Consider the following 13304-nt stretch of genomic DNA (forward strand, 5'->3'; position numbering starts at 1 on the left):
GGCTCTCTTCGTAAGTCGAAACCTTTGGATGTCGAAACGTCCATTTTGTGCATGCGCGAAGCGCGAATTTGCGCTTTGCACATGCGCAGAGAAAATACTTGCAGGTTAGCCGACTTCATAAGTAAAAACCTTCGTAAGTCGAGGCATTCAGATGTCGAGGTACCACTGTACAACAGTCTATTAAACATTAAATGCTTCCCTAAACAGGGCTGCCTTCAGATGTCTTCTGAATGTCAGGTAGTTATTTATCTCTTTGACATCTGATGGGAGGGCATTCCACAGGGTGGGCGCCACTACCGAAAGGCCCTCTGCCTGGTTCCCTGTAGCTTTGCTTCTCGTAGGGAGGGAATCGCCAGAAGGCCCTCGGCGCTGGACCTCAGTGTCCGGGCAGAACGATGGGGAAGGAGACGCTCCTTCAGGTATACTGGCCCCCGGGCCTTAGTTTGCCTACCCATGCCCAAGAGGGATGCTCCAAATATTGTCACGTTCCTTAGGATAGCTTGCTCCATTGGGTTTAATATCTTCTGAACATAATATAATAATAATAATAATAATAATAATAATAATAATAATAATAATAATAATAATTATTATTTATACTCCGCCCATCTGGCGGGGTTCCCCCAGCCACTCTGGGCGGCTTCCAACAAAATATTAAAATACAGAAATCCATCAAACATTAAAAGCTTCCCTAAACAGGGCTGTCTTAAGATGCCTTCTAAAGGTCTGGTAATTGTTATTCTCTTTGACCTCTGGTGGGAGGGCATTCCACAGGGTGGGCGCCACTACCGAGAAGGCCCTCTGCCTGGTTCCCTGTAACTTGGCTTCTCGTAGCGAGGGAACCGCCAGAAGGCCCTCGGCGCTGGATCTCAGTGTCCGGGTAGAACGATGGGGAAGGAGATGCTCCTTCAGGTATACTGGACCGAGGCCGTTTAGGGCTTTAAAGGTCAGCACCAACACTTTGAATTGTGCTCGGAAACGTACTGGGAGCCAATGTAGGTCTTTCAGGACCGGTGTTATGTGGTCTCGGCGGCCACTCCCAGTCACCAGTCTAGCTGCCGCATTCTGGATTAATTGCAGTTTCCGGGTCACCTTCAAAGGTAGCCCCACGTAGAGCGCATTGCAGTAGTCCAAGCGGGAGATAACCAGAGCATGCACTACTCTGGTGAGACAGTCCGCGGGCAGGTAGGGTCTCAGCCTGCGTACCAGATGGAGCTGATAAACAGCTGCCCAGAAGATGTTGTATTGTGTCTTCAATATTTTGTTGAGAGATGCCCAGAGTTGCTGGGGCAACGCAGTCAGATGAGTGGCATATTAATATTAATAATAATAATAATAATAATATAGTTATTGTTGTTGTCATCAGAATTTTCTGCATGCATTGGATCATGCCTCCCCTTGATAATGTGGTATTTATAGACTTTTTCGGGAGGGCAAGGATGTTTCGTAGGCCACACCAGATTTTGCTGCAGGTTCTGAAATCTGTCAGTGATACACTTTCTGGTACGGATTTGATTGTAGAAGCAAGACAAGCAGTCACCTGGCAGGGGGATGATCTCTTTAGGGGCACCGAGGGGCACCTAAGGATCTCTTGCAATTCTGGGACTCAGCACTCAGAGGATGCAAAGCTAGCACATGTCGTATGAGTTGTCCCTGAATTCTGCAAAACGTTTTAGGAGATCCTGGGGGAAGCACATCTCTTGGTCCAGTGAAAGGACCTCCTTGCACACAAGTGTGTGGCCCTCTTCTTCCTTTGTCAGGGTTGGGCTTGCCTTGCGCACAGTCAATCAAGTGGCCCTTGTCTCACTGCCCTGCAGGAGGGGAGCCCACAGGGATGGGGCTGCCACAGGTGATCGGAGAAGCAGCTGGGACAGGTGACCGCGAGGAGACACCAGCCCTCCTTTCCTTCTCGGTGGATGAAGTAGCTGAGCAGCTGACCCTGATTGATGCAGTGAGTAAGAGGGGTCAGGGACGGCAAATAGCTTTGGGAAGAAGAAAACAGCATTAATGGGGGTGGGGGGTGGCTCTCAGGCTCTTGAATTTTATTTCCAGCTGGGGGGGGGATTTGATTTAAATCAAATCAATTTAAATCACTAGTCATCAATACTTTATTTAAATCATTTTTTTAAAGCAGAAAGACTCATTCTTGCTGGTATAATCTTAATTTTGGCAACCAGATGAAGGTTTCATTTTTGGAATAATAAATGTTCAGAGTAGTTTTTACAGTTATATCAAAAATTACTGACTTAGTTATACTATTAGAAATACATAGACAGATGCTTATGAAATGATTGTGAGGTTTAATAAGTTAACTGTTTATATTTGGACAACTTTTCTGCTGTACTTTATTGGAAGGAGAAATATCATCATTTCCTTAATAACAATTCAAACAATTTATTTAACTAAAACAATAACATTATAGCATATGTATCCATGTTTGTTAACTGATGCAGTTAAACAATTAAAAAAAGCAACTTAGACTGAGTTTTAGCACACGTGAAAAACTTAAAACAAATCCTTATTTCCTGATGAATAGCCTTTGGACTATAATGTAACTTAAATAGAAAACTATCTTTAGAAAGATTTTTCCTCCAAAAGCATTTTATTTTAAAAAAATCCAATTTAAATCAAAAGAATCCGATTTTAAAAATTTTAAAATTCCAATTTAAAATTTTAAAATCTGATATATATATCAGATATATATATATATATATATATATATATATATATATATATATATATATTGATTTTCATCCACCCTGTTTCCAGCTATAGGAGTTGAAAGGTAATGGCTCAGAGAGGTGGGTGATAGAAGCCAGGAGTCTGTGACTTAGATCTAGACTTAGTTCTGCTAAGAACAAACCCATTGTAGTCAATGGGATTTCAGTCACAACTAAATATGTCTACATCTGGATTCCACACTCTGCCCTTTCCGAAGCCATGCCATTTGTTATTGGTCTCTGGTGAAAGGAAACAGTGACTGGGTCAGCCTTTATGGTTCAATGTTGTGCAAAAATATATCACCAAAGCAACTACTCCAGAGAAAGGAGTGTGGAGAAGCAAACAAATACATCATAGAAATAAATCACAGAAGAAGTCTTTTTTCTTTCAGTCTTTTTCTTAATAATAATAATAATAATTTATTTATACCCCGCCCATCTGGCCGGGTTTCCCTAGCCACTCTGGGCGGCTCCCAACAGAATATTAAAAATACAATAAAACATCAAACATTAAAAACTTCTGAATACAGGGCTGCCTTCAGATGTCTTCTAAAAGTTGTATAATTCATTATTTTCTTGACATCTGATGGGAGGGCACTCCACAGGGCGGGCGCCACCACCGAGAAGGCCCTCTGCTCGGTTTCCTGTAACCTCACTTCTCACAGGGAGGGAAATGCCAGAAAACTCTCAGAGGAGGACCTCAGTGTCCAGGCTGAACGATGGGGGTGGTGTTGATCCTTCAGGAATCCTGGGTTCAGGCCGTTTAGGGCTTTAAAAGTCAGTACCAACACTTCAGTCAATCGTGTATTAGCAGAAGCAACAACAACTCGTAAAACAACATCTGGACGCTGTTCCGGTATAACCAGCGTTTCTTCCCACAAGGGGTTTAATCATCGAGCTGTACAATAGAGTCTAGACAATGTACAATTGATAGTTTAGAGCAGGGGTTCCCAACAAAATTTTCTCGAGGACCCCTCAACGAGCCGCTATTGTGACAAGGACCCCCATTAATTCCTAATCCTAAATCTAATTCCTAATTCCTAATCTAATTTTTCCAGTAAGCTTAACACTGATCTTGGAAGGGTTAGGTTCAAGGGACGCCGATGATTTAGGTTCAATGGACACTGACAAGATCGGTTCGAGAGTCACTGACTTACTTGCTTGAACATCAAATGCATTATCTTCCTCTTCATCTGTAGGCCTTTGTCGTTTTAACGAACCACTTTTTAACCAACGGTCCATTTTTAACTACGCGAACTGTAGCTTCCGCGAAAAACAACGCTTTGTTTACAAACGCTACTGTTTTGCAAAGAGGCAGCGCGCGCCAGGGAGGAGGGAGGGGAATGGAGAAGACAGGGTACCTGCGCAGTAGTGCACAAATGAAGCCGATGCGCACAAAGCATCTTGGGGAGGTGAGCGTTAGTAGAATGTGTGCGCTGCCTCTTTGCAAAACAGTAGTGTTTGTAAAGTACCACCTAACAGCATACAGCAGAACTACTGCCTCTATCTAATTCTAGTTTTGCGCTAGACTCTGCTCATGCAGGAAGCGGCCAAAACAAAAAATCTGTTATCATACAAAATATATTTTTTATTCTAATAGCATCTTGCGGACCCCTCTGGCATAGCTCGCGGACCCCTGGGGGTCCGCGGACCACCTGTTGGGAACCACTGGTTTAGAGAAATGAACAAATCTGTCCCTCTGTGATTTCTTCCATAGACACAGGCTATGCCGCCTTCTATTTGCTAGCCTTCCTAACAGTGCCAGTATATCACTTCCCTGTATATTGTGACATGGGTGGGAGTGTGGTCTAAACTACTGAGCCTTTTGGGCTTGCCGATCAGAAGGTTGGCAGTTCAAATCCCCACAATGGGGTGAGCTCCCGTTGCTCTGTCCCAGCTCCTGTCAACCTAGCAGTTTAAAAGCACGCCAGTGCAAGTAGATAAACAGGTACCACTGTAGCGGGAAGGTAAACGCCATTTCCGTGCGCTCTGGTTTCCATCACAGTGTCCTCTTGCGCCAGAAGCGTTTTAGTCATGCTGGCCACGTGACCCGGAAAGCTGTCTGTGGACAAACGCCGGCTCCCTCGGCCTGAAAGTGAGATGAGCACCGCAACCCCATAATCACCATAATAATAATAATAATAATAATAATAATAATAATAATAATAATAATAATAATATTTATTTATTTATTTATTTATTTATTTATACCCTGCCCATCTGGCTCGGTTTCCCCAGCCACTCTGGGCAGCTTCCAACAGAAGAATAAAATAATCGATTAAAGATTAAAAGCCTCTCTAAACAGGGCTGCCTTCAGATGTCTTCTAAAAATCTGGTAGCTGTTTTCCTCTTTGACATCTGATGGGAGGGCGTTCCACAGGGCGGGCGCCACTACTGAGAAGGCCCTCTGCCTGGTTCCCTGCCACTTGGCTTCTTGCAACGAGGGAACCGCCAGAAGGCCCTCAGCACTGGACCTCAGTGTCCGGGCAGAACGATGGGGGTGGAAACGCTCCTTCAGGTATACTGGACCGAGGCCATTTAGGGCTTTAAAAGGTAAAGGTAAAGGGACCCCTGACCATTAGGTCCAGTCGTGACCGACTCTGGGGTTGCGGCGCTCATCTCGCATTATTGGCCGAGGGAGCCGGCGTTTGTCCGAAGACAGCTTCCAGGTCATGTGGCCAGCATGACAAAGCTGCTTCTGGCGAACCAGAGCAGCACATGGAAACGCCGTTTACCTTCCCGCTGCAGCGGTTCCTATTTATCTACTTGCATTTTGACGTGCTTTCGAACTGCTAGGTTGGCAGGAGCTGGGACCGAGCAACAGGAGCTCACCCCGTCACAGGGATTCGAACCGCCGACCTTCTGATCAGCAAGCCCTAGGCTCTGTGGTTTAACCACAGGTCAGCAAAAACACTTTGAATTGTGCTCGCAAACGTACTGGGAGCCAATGACTGGACTTAACCGTCCCAGGGTCCTTTACCTTTACCTTTTACCCTGTATAATGTTTATGTTTCAATGGCAGAGAGTTGACTTTGGATCTTGGAGACCTGATCCAAGATCCAAAATCCTACCCTACTTCTGCAGTGGTTGCAATGAGTGGCATTGGGGTGGTCTTCTCTCTCATCCTCCTTCTCCTTCTCCAGGAGCTCTTCCGAGCAGTGCGGCCCTTCCATTGCCTGGGCTGCGTGTGGTCGCAACGAGACAAGAAGGAGAATCAGCACGTGGCTCCCAGTGTCCGAGCCACTGTGGCCCAGTTCAATGCAGTCACTAGCAGTGTCATTGCATCTGTACTGGGAGACCTGACTCTGCGCTTTCCCCAGCGGGCACACCTGCTAGAGAAATGGATCGACATTGCCCAGGTAAGAGCTTCTGTGTCCAGTGAGCTAGCTGGTCTTAGTTTTCCTTGTTTCCTTAGCCCTGCCTATACTGTGGTACCTTGGTTCTCAAACTTAATCGGTTCCGGAAGTCCGTTCCCAATCCGAAGTGTTCCAAAACTAAGGCACGCTTTCCCATAGAAAGTAATGCAAAATGGATTAATCCGTTCCAGACTTTCAAAAACAACCCCTAAAACAGCCATTTAACATGAATTTTACTGTCTAATGAGACCACTGATCCATAAAATGAAAGCAGTAAACAATGTACTGCAGTCACACAATCAATCAATCAATCAATCAGTAGCTGAACTGGGTTCCGCACAGTCTCAAAAAGAAAAACAAAGAGCCGCAAAAACAAAAACTCAAAATAAATAGCAAAAACAGACAGACCTCAGCGTAACACTCAAAATGGAAGTGTGGTACTCAAAATGAAGCATGTTCAGCTTTCGAAAAAAGTTCACAAACCGGAACACTTACTTCCTGGTTTGCAGTGTTTGGGTTCCAAGTTGTTTGAGTATCAAGGCGTTTGAGAACCAAGGCAGCACACAAACCACGATATGGGATTGTACCTCCAGCCAGCTCACCGGTTCACCACAATTTGTGACTATTACAAAAATGAGCCTATATAATAGCTGCCCAAGCCAAAGGCACAGACCCCCTCAACTTTTCATTGCCAAAGTAACAGACAGGCTGACAATGTAAACTTATGATGACATATCAAAATATAGCCAAAACAATTGGCATTAAAGTGAGGGATGCTAATTGATTTGAAGAATGCTTAATTATCATCTGCCTTCTAACTGATCTGTCAGTTTAATTGAATGTAAATAATCGTGTACCTTATCAAAACCTCAGTACTGTGGGGGTCAGGCCCGGCTCTAGGCGTAGTCCCAGTGGCGTGGGGCGCCAGGGCACCGGGCTGGCAGGGGCGGCGCTGCGCGGCTAAGCTGCGTGGAAGCCATGCTGCACGCTGCGGGGGCGGCGGAGCGATCTCCGCGCCTCAGCGCCATGGCGCCCGACCTGCTTGAGACGGCCCTGGTGGGGGTTGAGGGTTGAGATACTGACAAATGCAAGATTATTTGACTTTCTTTTACTAAATAAAAACTGCCAGCTATTGTTAGAAGATAAGGTCTTCTTTCTTATGTATAATTATGGTAATAGCCTGCACAATAAGAATAAGAATAGGAATAAGAATAATTTATTATTGGCCAAGTACATTTTCCAACATACTTGGAATTTGTTTTGGCTACATTGCAATGTAAACACACACACACACACACACACACTGTTCCACTCACAATACAAATAAGCAAAGAAACCCACCCATAATTGACCTCCCCTTCAGCTACACATCTACAAATTTAACAATTTAACAGCACAAGGGATAAAGCTGTTCCTGTGCCTGGCCGATTTTGTATATGAAGACCTGTAAAGGTAAAGGGACCCCTGACCATTAGGTCCAGTCGTGACCGACTCTGGGGTTGCGCGCTCATCTCGCATTATTGGCCGAGGGAGCCGGCGTATAGCTTCCAGGTCATGTGGCCAGCATGACAAAGCCGCTTCTGGCAAACCAGAGCAGCACATGGAAACGCCGTTTACCTTCCCGCTGTAGCGGTTCCTATTTATCTACTTGCATTTTGACATGCTTTCGAACTGCGAGGTTGGCAGGAGCTGGGACCGAGCAACGGGAGCTCACCCTGTCGCAGGGATTCGAACCGCCGACCTTCTGATCAGCAAGCCCTAGGCTCAGTGGTTTAACCACAGCGCCACCTGGGTCCCTATGAAGACCTGTAGCGACGTCCAGATGGGAGTAAATCTGGCAGATGATGGCAGGGGTGTAAAGGATCTGCTGCAATTCTCTCTGCTCTCTTCTTAACTCTGGTAGCATAGATTGTCTCTATTGTAGGCATGCTAGCACCAATTACCCTTTCTGCAATTTTTACAGCACAATGGCCATGTTTTCTCTTGAGTCACAGTCCACACGTCAAAAATGGTTTGATTATCAACTGAAAGCTTGCAGCCATACTCAAAATGCACATTTGCAGTTAAATCTTTAATCGATCCAATGCCTGGTGTTAAAGCCTACCCCTTTCTTACTGAAATATTTGTCATTACCCCACTCCCAATTCCCCAAATGGCATGCCTGCCCTCCAGCGATGTCGGGCCCTCCGGAATTTCTCCTCGCTGCATGCCATCCTCTCTGCCCTGCAGTCTAACTCCATCTACCGACTGAAGCGGACTTGGGCTGCTGTACACAGGTGAGGTCTTTGGTGGGAGCCTTTGAGAAAAGGGCAGAGCTTTTTTTCCGGGGGTGCTCAATGGTAGACAGTACTGGCACCATTTTTCCCTAGAAGAAAAGCCCTGGTTAAAAGTGTGGCGCTTTTTTTCTTTTTAACCAACTTTATGGAAAGCTCAAAAAGTACATAATGATATGTGCACTAAACACGGTGAGACGTAAATGAAAGAGAGAAAAGGAAAAAGAGAAACAGAACCTGTGTAGAAGGGGAAATAAAGGGGGGAGGGGGGAAAACCCAAAGCTGTATACCAGGCACGTCCAACAGGTAGATCGTGATCTACCGGTAGATCACTGGACGTCTCTGGTAGATCAGTGGTAGATCACTGGCTCCCCCCAAAGAAGCAAAAAAGCTTTGGCTCCGCTAAAAAAAAGCTCAACATCTTTGCCCTGTACCCCTAAAATGATCTGAACCACCAAAAACAGGGCTTTCCTTCCTAGGAAAAAAAAGCTCAATGTTGCTTTCCTCTTCCCTAAAGAAGCTCAACAACTTTTACGTGAACCCCCCCAAAACAGGGCTTTCCTTCCCAAAAAAAGCTCAACAATTTTGACCTGAATCCCCCCAAAGGGGGTAGATCACTGCCAGTTTTTAATTCTGTGAGTAGATCACAGTCTCTTGGAAGTTGGCCAAGGGAGCTGCATAAACTGAGCGCGACTTCTCTCCCAGGGACACCAGGGGCTCCTTCCGAAAGCTCTTGCAGATCTTCTCCGAAGACAACAATTACCTGAAGTGCCGAGAAATCTTGCTGCAGGTAGCAGAACTGTGTCGTTTGAGAGGAAGAGGAGAGCAACGGTGTTGTTGTTGTTGTTGTTGTTGTTGTTGTTGTTGTTGTTGTTGTGTGTGTCTGTGTCTTTTTATGCAGGATAATGTGCCCAGAAGAATGTATTTTTTTTTGTCCAGCATTGTCGGGATCAGGACAGGGTTCAATAGCCCGGGGCATACCGTGTTTCTCCAAAAATATGACACCATCTTATATTTATTTTTCCTCAAAAAACACACGGTGGCTTATTTTCAGGGGATGTCTTATTTTTTTTATTAAGTATGGTACAGTTTAACCTACAAGGTTAAACTGCCCATCACTATGGCTTATTTTCGGGGTATGGCTTATTTTCGGAGAAACACGGTAGGAGCCAACTCCTTGGGGCCGAGGTCCCTCCCCCCCCCTGCAATGAAGTATTTGTGATGTCTCTGAGGTGGGGTGGGGACTTGAGCAGTGGCGTAGCAAGGGGGGGGTTGACAAAATGGTGGGCGGCACTCACCGCGGGGCCTGCAGCGTGTCCAAGCTATGTGTCTCTCCTGGGACTGACGCGGTGGCTTGGGCGCCCGCAGGCTCCGCGCTGCCCCAAACAGCCGACCCGTTGCCTTCCCCTCAGCTGTAGGGCGGCTGAGTGGGAGGAGGCAGGCAGACTCCTTGGAGGACCCACGGTGCCCCCATGGGCAGCCGGCTCCGCCCCCAGGCGCTGCCCCAGGCGCCCAATCAGCTTGCTCCGCCGCTGGACTTGAGGATAGTTGCCGTGCTGTGTTAAGTGTTACCCATGGCATTCAGTCACCATGTTTGGAGCAGGGAAAGTGTTGTGCTCTGTTCAGTGTGAGCTGGGTGCAGCCTCTGGGTGCAGCAACGAGAGGCACCTGCTGAAATGCCCCGAAGCCTTTGAGTTCTTCGACTAGCCCCTGTTAGGAGGGTCAGTTCTGTACAGTTGGATCAAGGCACATCTGACATCAGCTGAGCTTATCCTGCAGCCTGTCTCTGTGTCTCTCGCAGGAAGGAGGTATCCAGGGCTCCAGTGATGGACGGAACAGCACACAACCCCCAGCCGGGGCATCTCCGAAGGTGAAACATCAGACCAGGGTAGTGGTGAGAGCCACACACACACACAGCCAGCTGTCCACCCACTCTGAAGGAACTATGTGGGAATGTTCAGGGTGGCAGGAGAGGATATACACTGGTGCCTCGACTAACGAATTTAATCCGTTCCGAAGGCACCTCCGTAGGTCGAAAAATTCAGAAGTCAAAAAGCGCCATTGGAAACACGATTTCCCATAGGAATGCATTGGAAACGGAAAAATTTGTAAGTCCCATCTAAAAATTCATAAGTCAAAAAAACCCTATCTAAAACCGCCGCGGTTTCCGTTCGGATGTGCGGCCATTTGCCCCATTCGTAAGTCGAAAAATTCAGTTGTCGAGTCGTTCGTAAGTCGAGGTACCACTGTATTGTTTATTGATATCTTTCCTAACTTGCACTAGCAAGTTCCTTTATGTAGCAGAGTTACATTCCCCCTTTTTTATATGCACAGCAGATAGCTGGTTGCAGGCTCGTGTGAGCCTCTCACTATTACCACTGTCTCCGATTGAATTGTACGTTCCTGGTAAGTCCCCTTGAATCCCTTTTAAAAGAATAAAGATGCGGCAATCTTATTCAAAGTCAATAAGTTTTCTCAAACCAGTTCACAGTTGGATTCCTGAAGGCAGACTTAGTTACAAATATGTACATGTGGATCTACCCCATATGGGGGAATAATCCCAGTGCTTCTGCTAGCTGAGAGCTAGCAGATCAGTCCTAGCTAGAAGCTGGTCAAACAAAGAAGGAAGTAAAATAAAGAAGGGAGGTGTGCTGCGTGACTTGTCCTTTTGTTACCTGGACAGGTTAGGTCGTGCCCATCTTCTATCACATGCAAATGGAAGGATGCTCCAGCCAGGAGGAACAGGAAGTTTCAACTAGCTGGACCAAACATTCCCTCGCATGCCTTCTCTAGCATTACAAGGAATGTTGTACTTGACTGCCTCTCATGGATCCCATCCCACAAAATATACATAAAGGGGTGGTAAGAAATACATGTTTAATGTAACCTCCCTCACACTTTAGTTCCTGAAAACCAGACTCTCACCAAAGAATTACAGTGGTACCTCTACTTACGAATTTAATGTGTTCCGAACGCACATTCGTAAGTCAAAAAAAATTGTAAGTCGAATCCTATAGGAATGCATTGGGAGAAAAAATTCGTAAGTCGAAGCAACCCTATCTAAAAATTTGTAAGTAGAAAAAATCCTATCTAAACCGCATCCAAGATGGCGGTTTAGATAGAGTTATTCGTAAGTAGAGGTACCACTTTACTTCCACCAGGGTGTCCACATTCTCCCTCTTGTGTGAAAATACTACTTAAGATTAGTCAAAGGTATGGTTTCAAATTGGATCGGGAACTGCGTGTTGAGATTCCTGCATTGTAGGGCATTGGACTTGACGATCCTCAGAATCCTTTCCAAATATACAATTCTCTGATTGTGCAGTTCTATGAAAGTCTGCCCATGACATGTCATCAAAGATGACTTTGAAGAAGTGGGATAGAAGAGAAAGGGAAACTTTTTTACTTGAGAGAATCACCTTCTCTCACATATGCCACTTGACAGCTTTGATCTGTAGAACTGGCCGTGTTGCGAGTGCCACATAATATTCATCATGCACCCACAAGAAATCCATCTTTCAGCGTGGCGGCATCTACCCTTTGGTATTCCCCTTTCTCTTAGAAAACTAGAGTTGGAAGGGACCATGAGGATCATCTATAGTCCAACTCTCTGCAATGCCAGACTATGCAGCTGTCCCACATAGTGCTCTTTTGTTTTTGTTTTTAGAATCATAGAATCATAGAGTTGGAAGAGACCACAAGGGCCATCCAGTCCAACCCCCTGCCAAGCAGGAAACACCACCAAAGCATTCTTGACAGATGGCTGCCAAGCCTCTGCTTAAAGACCTCCAAAGATGAAGACTCCACCACACTCCTTGGTAGCAAATTCCACTGCTGAACAGCCCTTACTGTCAGGAAGTTCTTCCTAATGTTTAGGTGGAATCTTCTTTCTTGTAGTTTGAATCCATTGCTCTGTGTCTGCTTCTCTGGAGCAGCAGAAAACCTTTCTCCCTCCTCTATATGGCATCCTTTTATATATTCGAACATGGTTATCATATCACCCCTTAACCTTCTCTTCTCCAGGCTAAACATGCCCAGCTCCCTAAGCCGTTTCTCATAAGGCATCATTTCCAGGCCTTTGACCATTTTGGTTGCCCTCTTCTGGACACGTTCCAGCTTGTCAGTATCCTTCTTGAACTGTGGTGCCCAGATCTGGGCACAGTATTCCAGGTGAGGTCTGACCAGAGCAGAATACAGTGGTACTATTACTTCCCTTGATCTAGATGCTATACTCCTGTTGATGCAACCCAGAATTGCATTGGCTTTTTTAGCTGCTGCATCACACTGTTGACTCATGTCAAGTTTGTGGTCTACCAAGACTGTTAGATCCTTTTCACATGTACTGCTCTCAAGCCAGGTGTCTCCCATCCTGTATTTGTGCCTTTCATTTTTTTTTGGCCCAAGTGTAGTGCTTTACATTTCTCCTTGTTAAAATTTATCTTGTTTGCTTTGGCCCAGTTGTCTAATCTGTTAAGGTCATTTTGAAGTCTGATCCTGTCCTCTGGGGTATTAGCCACCCCTCCCAATTTGATGTCATCTGCAAACTTGCTCAGGATGCCCTCAAGCCCATCATCCAAGTCATTGTTGAATAAGACTGGGCCCAGGTCTGAACCCTGTGGCACCCCACTAGTCACTACTCTCCAGGATGTGGAGAGTAGTTTAGCAAGAGTAGTTGTCAGCTAAAGGGTTTGCAACTGCTCCTAACCTTCTCTCCTCTCCACAATTATAAATATTTGAGATTTTACATTACATCTGATAATGCACACATCTGCCAATTTCAGCTTTGTTTTCACACACACACACACACACACACACACACACACAGAGAGAGAGAGAGAGAGAGAGAGAGAGAGAGAGAGAGAGAGAGAGAGAGAGAGAGAGAGAGAGAGATTTGAACACATCCACCTCTTTTGCAATCCCTTGCAGTGACATTGCTAGTAAGAAGGGAAACACTT

At 45.8% G+C, this 13304-nt stretch overlaps 1 protein-coding gene across 5 annotated transcripts in view; it reads left to right on the forward strand.

Annotated features, from left to right (window-relative positions):
- Positions 1-13304, forward strand: part of RGL3 (ral guanine nucleotide dissociation stimulator like 3) — a 41384-nt gene that overhangs the window by 12900 nt on the left and 15180 nt on the right. For all 5 annotated transcript variants that reach the window (XM_060268685.2, XM_060268686.2, XM_035141290.3 and 2 more), the window contains 5 exons: positions 1818-1951; positions 5864-6079; positions 8249-8352; positions 9055-9139; positions 10151-10219. In XM_060268685.2, the coding sequence (XP_060124668.2) occupies positions 1818-1951; positions 5864-6079; positions 8249-8352; positions 9055-9139; positions 10151-10219 (608 nt within the window). The remainder of the gene's footprint in view (positions 1-1817; positions 1952-5863; positions 6080-8248; positions 8353-9054; positions 9140-10150; positions 10220-13304) is intronic.

Source organism: Zootoca vivipara, chromosome 15 (genome assembly GCF_965207765.1).
Source record: "Zootoca vivipara chromosome 15, rZooViv2.hap1.1, whole genome shotgun sequence".
Taxonomy (NCBI): Eukaryota; Metazoa; Chordata; class Lepidosauria; order Squamata; family Lacertidae; genus Zootoca; species Zootoca vivipara.